The sequence below is a fragment of the Bombina bombina genome, chromosome 2 (genome assembly GCF_027579735.1).
Source record: "Bombina bombina isolate aBomBom1 chromosome 2, aBomBom1.pri, whole genome shotgun sequence".
Classification (NCBI taxonomy): Eukaryota; Metazoa; Chordata; class Amphibia; order Anura; family Bombinatoridae; genus Bombina; species Bombina bombina.
In genome coordinates, this window is record NC_069500.1 from 773,852,071 (window position 1) to 773,869,056 (window position 16,986).

The following is a 16,986-nucleotide window of genomic DNA, read 5'->3' on the forward strand; positions in this document are numbered from 1 at the left end:
CAAGGCTGACTTTATCATGGAATACTGTTCTCCGAATTAGTCTTTTATTCACTTAAGGTGGCAATGTGGCTTCTGAGTTTCATGCCTCTAAATTCATCTTCTCTTATTTTGTCCTGGTTAGAAGTAAGGATATGGGAAATGGTTTTACTCCTTGAATGTGGTTTGATGTTTACACATCAGTATTGATCAGATGACAAATAGAGGCAAATTGACTATTGATAATTCTATAAGAATATTGCAAAAGAAGGTAGCCTAACAAACACTTCCATTTTCAGATGGGTTGTTCAATGCATCATGGATTACCAACCAATAAAAGCACATGCACCTTTGGAGCTTAAAGGGATAGAAAGGACAACATTTAAATGTGCATTGGGTGCATTTCAGTTTGAAATAGAAGCAGTTTTGCAATACACTTCTATTAGCAGAAATGCTTCTAGTAAAAGTGATTACAGTTTTTCAGCAGCATACGCACATATCCTGTTAGAGCCCAGGCATCAATATTGAAACACCATGCCTGCTCAAAGAGCTGGGGTTGTGTATTGCTTCTGTGAAGATGTAATTTTTGTCATGCAAGCCACTGCTGACTCTCTGAGAAGGTGCATTGTTTGACCTTCACTAAGCTAAAGGTTCACCAACCCAAAGTTATGTAAAAAATTAGAAATAGTGTTGTTCTCCACTCAATTTAAAATTATATATGTGTGTGTGTACACACACACACACACATATATATATACAGGGAGTGCAGAATTATTAGGCAAATGAGTATTTTGACCACATCATACTCTTTATGCATGTTGTCTTACTCCAAGCTGTATAGGCTCGAAAGCCTACTACCAATTAAGCATATTAGGTGATGTGCATCTCTGTAATGAGAAGGGGTGTGGTCTAATGACATCAACACCCTATATCAGGTGTGCATAATTATTAGGCAACTTCCTTTCCTTTGGCAAAATGGGTCAAAAGAAGGACTTGACAGGCTCAGAAAAGTCAAAAATAGTGAGATATCTTGCAGAGGGATGCAGCACTCTTAAAATTGCAAAGCTTCTGAAGCGTGATCATCGAACAATCAAGCGTTTCATTCAAAATAGTCAACAGGGTCGCAAGAAGCGTGTGGAAAAACCAAGGCGCAAAATAACTGCCCATGAACTGAGAAAAGTCAAGCGTGCAGCTGCCAAGATGCCACTTGCCACCAGTTTGGCCATATTTCAGAGCTGCAACATCACTGGAGTGCCCAAAAGCACAAGGTGTGCAATACTCAGAGACATGGCCAAGGTAAGAAAGGCTGAAAGATGACCACCACTGAACAAGACACACAAGCTGAAACGTCAAGACTGGGCCAAGAAATATCTCAAGACTGATTTTTCTAAGGTTTTATGGACTGATGAAATGAGAGTGAGTCTTGATGGGCCAGATGGATGGGTCCGTGGCTGGATTGGTAAAGGGCAGAGAGCTCCAGTCCGACTCAGACGCCAGCAAGGTGGAGGTGGAGTACTGGTTTGGGCTGGTATCATCAAAGATGAGCTTGTGGGGCCTTTTCGGGTTGAGGATGGAGTCAAGCTCAACTCCCAGTCCTACTGCCAGTTTCTGGAAGACACCTTCTTCAAGCAGTGGTACAGGAAGAAGTCTGCATCCTTCAAGAAAAACATGATTTTCATGCAGGACAATGCTCCATCACACGCGTCCAAGTACTCCACAGCGTGGCTGGCAAGAAAGGGTATAAAAGAAGAAAATCTAATGACATGGCCTCCTTGTTCACCTGATCTGAACCCCATTGAGAACCTGTGGTCCATCATCAAATGTGAGATTTACAAGGAGGGAAAACAGTACACCTCTCTGAACAGTGTCTGGGAGGCTGTGGTTGCTGCTGCACGCAATGTTGATGGTGAACAGATCAAAACACTGACAGAATCCATGGATGGCAGGCTTTTGAGTGTCCTTGCAAAGAAAGGTGGCTATATTGGTCACTGATTTGTTTTTGTTTTGTTTTTGAATGTCAGAAATGTATATTTGTGAATGTTGAGATGTTATATTGGTTTCACTGGTAAAAATAAATAATTGAAATGGGTATATATTTGTTTTTTGTTAAGTTGCCTAATAATTATGCACAGTAATAGTCACCTGCACACACAGATATCCCCCTAAAATTTCTATAACTAAAAACAAACTAAAAACTACTTCCAAAACTATTCAGCTTTGATATTAATTAGTTTTTTGGGTTCATTGAGAACATGGTTGTTGTTCAATAATAAAATTAATCCTCAAAAATACAACTTGCCTAATAATTATGCACTCCCTGTATATATACACACACATATACAGTATATATATATATATATATACACACACATATACACAATATATATATATATATATATATATATATATATATATATATATATATATATACACACACACACACACATATACAGTATATATATATATATATATATATATATATATATATATATATATTATACACTTTTGTTTTAGTCATTCCCAATACCTTGCTGTATGCTATATCCTTTTAAAGAACTATAAAAAAATATTTTAATTAAAAACATATATTTTAATATGTATAAATATGAGTGCAATACTTTATATTAATATGTTTTACATATTTTTGTATAATTCACCACGTGTAGTTTGAGTGATGCCATCCATTGAAAGTATAGGGTGCTAAAAGATGTAATTCTTTTTAACCATGGACTGGTAACAACAAATTAGAACATAATATTTTATCACTGTAATGGCCAGTTATGATCCATGTTCTCTGCTTGTGCAGGTCTAGTAAATGTTAAATGTAAATGTTAAAGGGATAGTATACACCAATGTTCATATAACTGCATGTAATAGACAGTGCTATAAAGAAGAATATGCACAGATACTGATATAAAAATCCAGTATAAAACCTTTTAAAAATGTATTTAGAAGCTCCCAGTTTAGCAGTGTTAATGAGGTTTGGCTGGGACACCCATTGAAAGGGCCTGGGAAAACAAGAAGATCAGACACCCCCCTTCCCTGCATATGAAAAGACATAACATAAGCAGGAGCCAGCAGGAGTCTGTAAACGTGTGTATACATCTGACACTGTGGGGCTTGGTTAGGAGTCTGAAAATCAGAACAATGTTTTTGAAAAATAAGCAAAATTATAAATTTGTACGAAAATATGCCCAGATGGGCTATATAAATGGATCATCTACAAAAAGCAAAGAAAAATCTAGTGTACAAAGTCCCTTTAATTATGTGAACCATATAATTTAACTATACTTGATATTAATGAGTGATAATGTAATGTGAGGTTGTATTTACATGTAATGGACTGTTGAGCTTGAATGTAAACAAATTATATAGAATCTTAAAGAGACAGTAGAATCATAATCAGACATTCATGGTTTAGACAGAGCATACCATTTTAAACAACTTTCCAATTTTTCTATTATTTAATTTGCTTCCTTCTCTTGTTATCCTTTGTTGAAAGGTTCATCTAGGTAAGCTCGGGAGCAGCAAAGAACCTATGTTCTAGCTGCTGATTGGTGGCTGTATGTATATATATATATATATATATATATATATATATATATATATATATTGATTGTCATTGGCTCACTTATGTATTCAGTTAGAAACCAGTAGTGCATTGCTGCTTCCTTAACAGAGAGAATATTTGATAATAGATCAAATTTGATAATAGAAGTAAACTGGAAAGTTGTTTAAAATTGTATGTTCTACCTAAATCATGAAAGAACATTTTTTGGTTTCATGTCCCTTTAATGCTTTCTATACAATTGAATCATGTAAACAATTCATATAGAATCCTAATGCTTTATATAAATAAAATCAGTATCTGTTCTAATACATACTTATTAATAATTCCAGATATATGAATGTTTTGCTATACAGTTGTCAGTTAAACATTAGTAAATGTAGAATTAATGAGTGTTCAATAATACTGCCTAATAATATGTTGTAATGGGATAGGCTGATCTAATGTGCTAAAAACTGACCTTTTAAAAATGAGAGTATGTAGTAATGAGTTGTATGTGACACTAATGGTGCACAACTGAATGCTACTCTTACTAATGAGTTATGCAGAGTAAACGTCTTCATATAGGTCTTGCACGGTAATATTCCTTAGTAATGAATGACTGAAAACTAATGAGATTCCCATTTCTAACCAGTGTTACAGACTGAGTGATACTGTTACCAAGCGTTTGAGTTTGAATACTCATTAGTTGTTCTTAGCACTAAAATTAGTAACACTTGGCACCATAATCTGACTTCACCCTGTGAAACTGAACTGTAATTAACCCTCCTTTCACTGCTCTATATATATAACTAGAAACATTGGCCTTGACTATCATGTTGCATTGACCTTTGAGATGTACAGCTACAACTTCTGTGTTGCTGCACCCATCAGACACACAGAACAGAATAGTATTGACTCAGTAGCCATGAATCCATCAAGCAACAAAGAACCCTGGTACCCAACTCCTTTGCCTTCTTGTTGTAGATCCCACATGTTTAGAAGTTCAGTACTGGACTCCTGAGCTTTTCTTTCCTAGATACAACAGGGTGGAGGAAATCCTGAAAATTCATGCTAGTTGCATCCATTGAACAACGGTTAGTTTTTAAAGTGATGGATACCTACAAAGCAAATGTGTGCTTAACCACTTGGGACAGACTAATGTTAAATTATTACAGATAGTCAAATTGTTACCAAAACTTAGGAGACAAAAAACCTATGGTGAAATGGCACCATTAAATGTTGTATCTTTATACTGTAGTTGTTTGTAGAATAGTCAAAGCATTATGAACCATAGATACTGGAGTTTTTTTGAGACTTGTGCTAAATATGACAGTGGTTATCTAAAATAATTAAAATGTTACATCTAAGGAAAGTAAACTAGTGGAAGAGATTGTATTGTTGGAGGTATGAGATAGCATTTATTGATATTCTGTGACATTGTTCGTTTGTTGCTTCCACAGATAAGCTTTTTGGAAAGCGACTCCTTCAAGCTGGCCGATACATCACATCTCACAAATCCTGGATGAGGACCATACCCACAGAGAACTGTGACGTGGTCATGACTTTCCCAGGTAGCATTTGACAACTCTACATCTTGTGTACTACCAGACACTTTACCTATAACTCAGACACCCTATTAATACCCAGTTATTTTCTGTCCTTTCCCTAAGCTCACCCAACCGCACTAGTTTTGCTGAAATTGAGATTTGCCATCTAACTGAAAAAAAACTCGTCTATTTACCATCAACCATTAGTCTATCCCTACTAAAGCATTGGCCCATAATTAAAATGATGCGTGCTAAATGTTTAGGAACTTTGTTTTTCTGTCTCCAGTTTCATCTTACTGGCCTAAGAATTTTTGCTTCTATTAAAATGTTTAAATATCTATTTATTTCATATACAGAATATTTCATACTGTATTTCTGTCCATTTCTGTACCCCGTGTTCGTTTTCTACTTAAGCCATCTCCCTCGTCACCAGGCTCTCTCTTGTGTGTTCCTTATGTGTGTTTTTGTGGGGTGGAAAAAGCATTGTTTGAGGACCATATGAAAACCATTTTTGTGGCTATACCACAACTTCACAGACCACACACAGGGCAGATTTTAAAGGGCACCATGTTTTATAGAAATCTCAAGAAGTTCCCCTATAATGTTTCCTCAGCACTACACTTTCTAACAATTGTTTAGAGGAAAATATATAAAAACATACATTTGAGATGATTAGTTTTTATAAGTTCACAGGGAAGTTAAATAATGTTTTTTTAGAACCTGTATCATACTGAATCAAAATGTATCCCCTCTTTTCTATAATGATTAAGGAGAACATATTACATGGTACATTCCTACAAGAAGGATTTGGAGTGGTTAAAAATATCCTTTATACATTGGCCATGCCCAACAACCACTGTACGATGTCTGAATCCAGTTAGTTGCTTTCTTTAGCCTTTAACTCTACAAAAGGTATGCATGCTATTGTATGTTCCACCCTAACAGGCAGACCTAGGCATTTATATACAAGCCATATTGACAACATTATGCTAATACCTACTGTAATTCTAATGACACAGACAACACCAGGTAAAGTACTGCCACCATTCTGGGACTGCAGAACCCTCTTTACCAATGGCCTTGAGCCTTTTCAGTGACACAAGAAGTGCTTGCAAACTGTAATATAGTACCAACTTTTCTATTAAAAAAAAAAATGTTTACCTACCCAAAAATTCTATAAATTCCCCAAGTTTCTATAAAAATACCACAATCGATTATAAATATACTACTCATTTAAGTCTGAGGTATCCACACACACAAGCATTGTTAGGGGCCTATTTATCAAGCTCCGTAAGGCTCGCCAGAAACACGAGTTATGAAGGAGCAGTCTAAAGACCGATGCTCCATAACCTGTCCGCCTGCTCTGAGGAGGCGGACAGACATCGTCGGAAATCAACCCGATCAAATACGATCGGGTTGATTGACACCCCCTGCTAGTGGACGATTGGCCGGGAATCTGCAGGGGGCGGCATTGCACCAGCAGTTCACAAGCACTGCTGGTGCAATGCTGAATGCGGAGAGCGTAATGCTGTCCGCAATCAGCGATGTCTGTCGGACATGATCCGCTGATCGAATCATGTCGGACAGACATTTGATAAATTGGCCCTTTAGTCTTAACGTCCCCCCCCCATTGGGATGCATTTTATTTGTATTTTTTTTTATTTATAAAAGCTTATCACTGAGTGGTTAAGCATATTTGTGTGGATTTCTCTTTTTGAATTCAAATAAAGCATTTCCTGTATATATTACAACCAAAACAGCTTTATTTTGATACCAGATACACAACAGACTCACACAGCCGACTGCCTGTACCCATTACTGTCTCCCTCCAGATACCACGGATGATCACACCCTACTATGGCTGCTGAACCACGTGCGGCTAGGGATACCTGAACTAATTATGCAGATCCGACATCACAAACACACTCAAATCTACGCCTTCTTTGTGACAGCCACGTATGAGAAGTAGGTGTCTTTCTTGAGCAGCCTTTAGAATTAACTGCCTTTAAATTAATTTTGCCTATTTCTGATGGTTACTAGAACTTCCTTCTCTCTGTACAACTTAAATTCTGCTCTGAGTCCCATGTTTCAAGACTCCCTCTTCCCTTACCCAGTACTTCCTTCACCTGTTTCTCCACATACCATCATCCTGTTTTGTAGCGCAACCTGTGTCTTCTCAAACACTCTTACAAACTGATCATTCAGACCCTTTACAGCCAATACTGTTGTCCTCTCTTGCAGCCAACCCTGTCTTTGCTGTCTGATGCTCACATGATATACCCTCCTTTTCCAGGCTCCCTGCATGCTGTAAACTGGCTCTTGTCCCAAATGTCTTTATTTATTCCATGGCTGTAGATTCTAATACCCATTTAAATGCTGCCAACTTCTGTTGTTTCGAACAAACATTGCGTCTCTGATTCTGCCATATCCATTGAGGCCTACTTATCAAGCCATCAACTTACTTGCATTCAACGGCACCAATATGCTCGCCTGACATCGCCTAACATCGCGGCTGCGGACCTGAATACGCTCTCCATATTTAACAAAAAAGCTGTGAAAAAGCCGCGCACCAAGTACGGGGCGATGAGCAGCGGACTGTTGTTAACTAACAGTCATCGATCTCGCTGCTATTCGGCTTTTTCACGGCTTTATTTGTATACAGTCACTAAACACAGCCACTGTACTAAACTGTTTAACCCCTATCCCGCTGCTCCCGGAGCCCACCGCAACTCTAATAAAGTTATTAACCCCCATCCCGCCGCTCCCGGACCCCACCGCAACTCTAATAAAGTTATTAACCCCTATCCCGCTGCTCCCAGACCCCGCCGCAACTAACTAAATGTATTAACCCCTAAACCTCTGGCCTCCCACATCACTACCACTTACTAAACCTATTAACCCCTAAACCACCAGCCCCCCACATCGCCATAAACTAAATTAACCTATTAACCCGCTAACTTTATATTAAATATTAACTCATCCCTATCTTATAATAAATTTAAACTTTCCTTTAGATTTAAATTAAACTATATTAAACTAATAATGAATCTACCCTAACTGTTATACTAAAATTACATTAAACTATATTAAACTATTAATGAATCTACCCCAACTATTATACTAAAATTACATTAAACTATATTAAACTAATAATTTACCTACCCTAACTATTATACTAAAATTACATTAAACTATATTAAACTAATAATTTACCTACCCTAACTATTATACTAAAATTACATTAAACTATATTAAACTAATAATTAACCTACCCTAACTGTTATACTAAAAATACATTAAATTACAAATTAAATTAACTATATTATATATTTAAACACCTAACCCTACTTAAATAATTTAAATCTACAATTAAAAATTACAAAGTTACAAAAAAAAATAAACACTAAGTTACACAAAATAAAAAATAAATGATCAAATATTTAAACTAATCTAAGAGCCCTATGAAAATAAAAAAGCCCCCCCCAAAATAAAAAAAACCCTAGCCTACAATAAACTACCGATGTGGGAGGCCAGGGGTTTAGAGGTTAATACATTTATTTAGTAGCTGTGGGCTTCCGGGAGCGGCGGGATAGGGGTTAATAACTTTATATAGGTGGCGGCGGGGTCCGGGAGCGGCGGAATAGGGGTTAATAACTTTATGTAGGTGGTGGCGGTGTCGGGCATCAGATTAGGGGTTAATAAGTATAATGTAGGTGGTGGCGGTGTCGGGGCAGCAGATTAGGGGTTAATAACATAATGTAGGTGGCGGCGGTGTCGGGGCGGCAGATTAGGAGTTAATAAGTATATTGTAGGTGGCGGCAGTGTAGGGGGCGACAGATTAGGGGTGTTTAGACTTGGGGTTTATGTTAGGGTGTTAGGTGTAAACATAACTTTTATTCTACCATAGGAATCAATGGGATATCGGGCAGCAGCGAACATATGCTTTCACTGCTTTCAGACTCCCATTGATTCCTATGGCATGGGGCGGCGGTTTGAAAACCAGGTACGCTGGGCTGGAATAGTGGCGAGCATATCTGTTAGATATTTGTTAACTAGCAAAAGTAGTCAGTGCCGAATTTGCATTCGGAACATCTGTAATGACGTAAGCATCGATCTGTGTTGGACTGAGACCGGCGGATCGTATATTACGTCACAAATTTCTACTTATGCCTGTCTGTATGCTTTGATAAATAAGGGGAATCAGGCTCTCTGCAATTATGCTTCGGAATTCCAGCGTATTTGCGGTTGACTGCTTGATAAATATCCCTCATTGCCTTCTTTATTACACCTGTGTTCTACTCAAATTCAGTTTCTGCCCAATACTAAAAAAAAACTACTAGAAATTAAAAGATTCTATTTTTTTGTTGTTCTCCCTTCTTGCAGTTTGCTCCGCGGTGCGGAGGAGATTGGGCTACGTAAACCAGTTAAGACAGAATTTGGAGGAGGGACAAGAGTCTTCTCATGTGAAGAGGATTATATTTACCAGAACATAGAAAATGAACTTAATTTTTTTACATCTCAGGTAAATTCTTTTTTGTTTTTTTAAATGATAAGATCAGTTAGGGGAGATTCTATGGATAGGTTCTAGGGACCCTGCTGACTTCTCAAGGCTAACCCTGTTACAGATCTTTCCTTAATTGTCTTTAGCTGATAAGAACTGCAAAACAATGTACTTTATGACAGTGACTAGCCTTGTTGTCTGCCGACTAAAGCCCAGATTGGCTTCTCCAAATTAGGCAAATGGTGAGTGGAGTTTTGCTACTGATAAACAACTGCAGTAAAATGATGTTAAGTTGTTATAAAACATTTAGATTTGGCTGATGTGTTATTCTATAGCAGCACAGCAGAAATTTATTGTAGTTAAATGGTATTTACTGTCCCTTTAATTGCTGACAGTGTCAAAAACTTTATACAATAAAGGTAAAGTGAGTGTAACAGATAGCTACAAAGGGAATTTGTCCCGTATAATAGGTCCATAGAAATAAATTCAAAGCAAGACTTAACACATTAAAGGGATATGAAACCCTAAAAAGTATCAATTTATCTTTGTTCTCTAAGTATCTTTGGTTGAAACGCAGGGATATAAGCTTAGGAGCCTGCCCATTTCGGGAGCACTATATGGCAACAATTGTGCAAGAATGTTATCTATTTGCAAGAGCACTAGATGGCAGCACTATTTCCTGCCATGTAGTGCTTGAGATGCCTACTGAGGTATCTCTTAAAGGGACATTAAACACTTTAAGATGGTAATATAAAATGATAAATTGTATATAGAAAAACAACTCTGCAATATACTTTCATTATTTATTTTTTCCTCTTTGCCTGTAATTCCATTCTGAAATTGTGAGCATTTCAGTTCCTGTTAGAAATGGAAGTGCAGAACACTGTTAAATCCAGCACAACCATTGGCTGCACACTCTAGTGTTCTATTTATAACTGACCCTAATTGGCCACAGCAGAGAAGGTAACACAAGTTACAAGATGGCAGCTCCCAGTGTTTTATAGACACTAAAACTTTATACTTATTTTGTCACTTTTTAAACAACTAATGAAACTTTAAAAAATACATCTACATGTTAGTCATGGACTAATCTTTTCTTTCAATGCATCATTCTATCTAGCATGTATTTAGTGTTTAATGTCCCTTTAAACATAGAATATCATGGGAACAAAGCAAATTTGATAATAGAAGTAAATTGGAAACTTTTTGATAATGGTATGCTCTGTCTGAATCGCAAAAGAAAATTTTGGGGTTTCATTTCCCTTTAACTTATTAGTTTTGTAGCTAACAAGAATAGTATTGATTAAAATGTAACTTTTTAATTATAACATACTAATATATCTAGAACTAATAATTAAAGGACCAGTCAACACAGTAGATTTGCATAAGCAACAAATGCGAGATAACAAGACAGTGCAATAGCGCTTAGTCTGAACTTCAAATGAATAGTAGATTTTTTTTCTGACCATTTTAAAAGTTATGTTTATTTACACTCCACCTGTACCATGTGACAGCCATCAGCCAATCACTGACAGCCATCAGCCAATCACAAATGCATATACGCTTATTCTGTGAATTCTTGCACATGCTCAGTAGGAGCTGGTGACTTTAATTAATTAAATTAAATATAAAAAGACTGTGCACCTTTTTTTTTAATGGAAATAAATTGGAAAGTTGTTTAAAATTGCATGCTCTATCTGAATAATGAAAGTGTCCCTTTAATGTGTTAAGACTTGCTTTAAAGTAATTCCTATGGACTTAGTATATCTAAGTGTCAAAACATTTCAAGCAACATTATTGTCTATAACGTGCACAGCTTTGAAATGACACTGCCACAAACAGTGAATAAAGCAATTGTTGACATTATACTAATTTTGACTTATAAACAGCAACATTTAAAACATAATCTTGGAGAGGAAATAATCATTTAACCCCTTGGTTACCAGAGTAGACATCTAGTAACCAAGCATTTAACCACAATCCTAATATGCATTGTCAAACCACATTATAAATGCTGTCATGTTTTTGTTGATATTATTATAAGTTGGCATTTGGAATGTTTGCCATTTGGTTCTGCAGCATTTCAAAGCCATTCTATGTGCATCATTTTAAGGGTCAGTGTAACCAATAACAATTCAAGTTCAATGGAACATTTTGTCATGCTAGGAGGTTTAGATAGAGGTTTTGGGCCGATGATACAAAGCTCTTCCCTGATCTAAGATGTCTCATCAGTAAGGAGTGGTCCCTTAAAAATAATTGCTTTCTAAGGTGGTAATAGTCCACGAGAATCCTTACTTATGGGAATTCATCTCCTGGCCACAAGGAAGTGGCAAAAGACACACTACAACAGGTAAGGAGAAAGGAAGGATAGAGGTGTTCAGAAGTTATTGAAGAATTACAGCAATATTTATCCCACAAATTTTCCTCAATAGATAGTTCCTGTAAGAGAGGGACAAAGGAGAGTACTGTCTGTGCAATGTAAATCTCCTCTTAGGAATTGTGGTCACAAGCCTGCGACGGATGTCGCAGGAAAGTTCCTTAGCCTCCTCCTGTCTAGCCATGAAGATGCACTCTTAGTGTGGCAGGCTGGGTACATGTCTGCAATGTCACATAGCCTGTAGGCTTTTAGTAAGTACATAAGCAAGTGTATATCATAGCCATTTTTTACAGTTACACAATGTATGTGTTTAATGCAGTATTTAGCAAGTGTACAGCAGTATAGTATTTCAGCTGAGTTCATGCTAGAAGTTGCTCAGTTAAACTGTTTATTCTGTAAATGACCTGTATATAAAAACCCAGTATTCATTTGAATCATTGCCAGAGGTGTTTTAATGTTATACAGTTATTTTTTATTTATTTAAGGGCTATGAAGAATTGTGAGCAGTCTTCTCTCTTGCTTGTTGCATTTTACAGTTATCCTAAGTGCCAGAAGACAGCTTCTGTTACACTTGCTTCTTATTTGGTGTCAAGAATGAGGTTTCAGTAGAACACAATTCAAGGTTGCAGCTTGCTGCTGTTTTCATACTTTCCAATACTTTTTTAGATGTTTGTCTCAGTGGAGACAGTTTTTGTAAGGAAGGTCCTTCAGGTGGTGGTTCCTGATAAATAGGTGCCTGCCTTTCCTTCTTTCCCACACGTTTTCCTTTGTTGATTCCACAGCTATTAGTTTCCACAAGTAAGGATTATCGTGGACTAACACTACCATTGAAAGAAAACATAATTTATTCTTACCTGATAAACTCCTTTCTTTCTTAGTGGTGATAGTCCATGAACCCACTCATTTTTTATTAGTTGGCGGCATTTGTATTTTGCACCTCTTTACCCTGCTATCTTTCTTACTTCTTCCTCCTATCCTTGGCTATATGTACTACTGGGAGGGATAGGGAAGTAGGAGAGATACTTAAAGCTTTGTTGTAGGGTGTCTTTGCCTCCTCCTGGTGATGAATTCCCACAAGTGAGGATTCTCTTGGACTATCACCACCAAGAAAGAAATTAATTTATCACGTAAGAATAAATTATGTTTTTAAAAACCCAATTTTTGGCTTGAGAGCTGTTTATTTCACTGTGCAGGGTTCTGTATGTGATGGAGGGTTATCTACATTACAATATACTGTCTAAAAAAAATCTGAAAGTATTTGATCATCAGGCCTTTTATGAGTTAGGGAAGGTGTTATATGGAGATGTAACAACAGTTGGTTTATGAGTTATAGGGAAAGCCTGAATGAGCATTTAGAAATTGCTTTAGAAAGTGTTTTGGAAATATTTTAGATGTGATTTTTTTACTGAGTTCTGAGTTATACTGATGGGAAACATTTATGTGCGGAAAATAAATATATAGAAAATGCTTTAGTTATCTTAAGTGAAAAATAACGTGGTTCAACAATTAAATAAAGAAAAAACAAACTTTTAACCTATTACAGCTAAATGGACTGTGCACAGATGAATATATGATTATAGTGCTATGGAATCTGTTGGCACTCTACAAATAACTGATAATAATGATACCACAGTGGTAAGAACTCTTAGAAACTCTCTTAATTTTATAGGAACGCCAGAGCATTATCAGGTACTGGATGGAAAACCTCCGAGCCAAACAGGGGGAATCTCTGCACAATATCCACTTCCTGGAGGGGCAGCCAATCAGTGAGTAAGATCTTAATAACCACACATAATGCTTATGTAGCACTTAGTATACAGCTACAAATATACATGAATAAGTTAATGTCACACTCTGACAATCTTGTGTGGGTTTGGTCATCCATCTGAATTCACTAATACTGGAATATTCTATCAAGCTTCTCCAGTTCCTATTTTATTCTATGCATCATTTTATTAAAACAAACTAATTTATCCATACTTGGCTAGCAAGGTGCATAAGAAAATAAATGTGGTGTGAGAAGTTTTTATCTGAGTGAACTGCATGGTTGACTAATGAAAAGTTATGGGAGAGGTTATTGGTGCAAGTGTTCTATATTAGACACCATGTTATAAATGACAGCTAAAGATACTAATGTGAGAGACAGTGAAACAATCCAGAACATACAAACAAATACCAATAACTGGGTTATCTCTAGATATTATCAGGAAAAAAATACTCAATAATATTAAGCCCCAGGGCAAAACATGCTGTGATCTGAGATTTCATCACAGAAAATAAAGCAGGTCTGCAGAAAGAACAGGATATATGCAACTTCATGGGAACTAATTCTGCAGCGCTGCGCCACATCAGGTTTTCTCTTCAAACAGCACTGTGCTCTGGCTGCAGAGCTGTTTGAAGAGTACAGTAAAATATGGAGCACCAGCACAAAGTTGCAGCGCATTGATTGATGACTGTCTCAGTTATTTTTCAACCCAGCCTCCTAGCCTTTTCCAGTCTGCAAAGTCATTCTTATGAGCAATGCACATTTTTATTACTGCATGTTTATCTTATAATTAAAGAGCAAAAGAAACAAACGGCCAGATTACGAGTTTTGCGTTAGGAGATATGTGGTGCTAACGAGCAGTTTTTTCTTACTGCTCACTTACCTACAGCGCTGGTATTACAGGTTTTTACAAACCCGGCGTTAAAAGGCAAGAAGTGAGCGTAGAGCAAAATTTTGCTCCATATCTCACTCCAAAACCAGCGCTGCTTAAGTCAGCTGTGAGATGTTTGTACGTGCTCGTGCACGATTTCCCCATAGACATCAATGGGGAGAGCCAGCTGAGAAAAAGTCTAACACCTGCAAAAAAGCAGCGTAAAACTCAGTAACGCAGCCCCATTGATTCCTATGGGGAAACACATTTATGTTTACACCTAACACCCTAACATGAACCCCCGAGTCTAAACACCCCTAATCTTACACTTATTAACCCCTAATCTGCCTCCCCCGACATCACCGACACCTGTATTATACTTATTAACCCCTAATCTGCCGCTCCGGACATCGCCGCCACCTACATTATACTTATGAACCCCTAATTTGCTGCCCCCAGTGTCGCCGCAACCTACCTACACTTATTAACCCCTAATCTGCCGCCCCCAACGTTGCTGCCACTATATTAAATTTATTAACCCCTAAACCTAAGTCTAACCCTAACACCCCCTAATTGAAATATAATTTAAATAAATCTAAATAAAATTACTATCATTAACTAAATTATTCCTATTTAAAACTAAATACTTGCCTGTAAAATAAACCCTAAGCTAGCTACAATATAACTAATAGTTACATTGTAGCTAGCTTAGGGTTTATTTTTATTTTACAGGCAAGTGTGCATTTATTTTAACTAGGTAGAATAGTTATTAAATAGTTATTAACTATTTAATAACTACCAAGCTAAAATAAATACAAAATTTCCTGTAAAATAAAACCTAACCTAAGTTACAATAACACCTAACACTACACTACAATTAAATAAATTACCTACATTAAATACAATTAAATTAGCTAAATCACAACCCCCCCCCCCCACTAAATTACAGAAAATAAAAAACAAATTACAGATCTTTAAACTAATTACACCTAATCTAATAGCCCTGTCAAAATAAAAAAGCCCCCCAAAATAAAAAAAACCCTAGCCTAAACTAAACTTCCAATAGCCCATAAAGACCTTTTGCAGGGCATTGCCCCAAAGAAATCAGCTCTTTTTCCTGTAAAAAAAATACAAACAACCCCCCCAACAGTAAAACCTACCACCCACATAACCAACCCCCCAAATAAAATACTAACTAAAAAAACCTAAGCTCCCCATTGCCCTGAAAAGAGCATTTGGATGGGCATTGCCCTTAAAAGGGCATTTGGCTCTATTGCAGGCCCAAAGCCCTAACCTAAAAAATAAACCCACTCAATACAACCTTTAAAAAAATCCTAACACTAACCCCCGAAGATTCACTTACCGGGAGAAGTCTTCATCCAAGCGGCAATATGTCCTCAACGAAGCCGGCAGAAGTGGTCCTCCAGATGGGCAGAAGTGGTACTCCAGACGGGTAGAAGTCTTCATCCAGATGGCATCTTCTATCTTCATCCTTCCGGCGCGGAGCGGGTCCATCTCCAAGACATCCGACGCGGAGCATCCTCTTCAAACGACGTCTTCTTGCTGAATGAATATCTCTTTAAGTGACGTCATCCAAGATGGCGTCCCTTAGATTCCGATTGGCTGATAGAATTCTATCAGCCAATCGGAATTAAGGTAGAAAAAATCCTATTGGCTGATTGGATCAGCCAATAGGATTGAGCTTGCATTCCATTGGCTGATTGGAACAGCCAATAGAATGCGAGCTCAATCCTATTGGCTGATTGGATCAGCCAATAGGATTGAAGTTCAATCCTATTAGCTGATCCAATCAGCCAATAGGATTTTTTCTACCTTAATTCCGATTGGCTGATAGAATTCTATCAGCCAATCAGAATCTAAGGGACGCCATTTTGGAAGACGTCACTTAAAGAGATATTCATTCAGCAAGAAGACGTTGTTTGAAGAGGATGCTCCGCATCGGATGCTTTGAAGAAGGACCCGTTCCGCGCCGGAAGGATGAAGATAGAAGATGCCGTCTGGATGAAGACTTCTGCCCGTCTGGAGGACCACTTCTGCCCATCTGGAGGACCACTTCTGCCGACTTTGTTGAAGACATCTTGCCACTTGGATGAAGACTTCTCCCGGTAAGTGAATCTTCAGGGGGTTAGTGTTAGGATATTTTAAGGGTGTATTGGGTGGGTTTATTTTTTAGGTTAGGGCTTTGGGCCAGCAATAGAGCTAAATGCCCTTTTAAGGGCAATGCCCATCCAAATGCCCTTTTCAGGGCAATGGGGAGCTTAGGTTTTTTTAGTTAGTATTTTATTTGGGGGGTTGGTTGTGTGGGTGGTAGGTTTTACTGTTGGGGGGGCTGTTTGTATTTTTTTTACAGGAAAAAGAGCTGATTTCTTTGGGGCAAT

At 37.4% G+C, this 16,986-nt stretch overlaps 1 protein-coding gene across 2 annotated transcripts in view; it reads left to right on the plus strand.

The window, feature by feature from the left end:
- ANO8 (anoctamin 8) overlaps nt 1-16,986 on the plus strand; it is a 308,265-nt gene that overhangs the window by 137,179 nt on the left and 154,100 nt on the right. The window contains exons 1-5 of one of the 2 annotated variants that reach the window (XM_053702929.1): nt 4,434-4,620; nt 4,987-5,097; nt 6,906-7,038; nt 9,457-9,595; nt 13,621-13,717. In XM_053702929.1, coding sequence (XP_053558904.1) covers nt 5,049-5,097; nt 6,906-7,038; nt 9,457-9,595; nt 13,621-13,717 — 418 coding nt within the window. In that variant the 5' untranslated portion in view covers nt 4,434-4,620; nt 4,987-5,048. Of the gene's footprint in view, nt 1-4,433; nt 4,621-4,986; nt 5,098-6,905; nt 7,039-9,456; nt 9,596-13,620; nt 13,718-16,986 lie in introns of those variants that run through there. The other variant, XM_053702928.1, reaches the window with a different exon arrangement.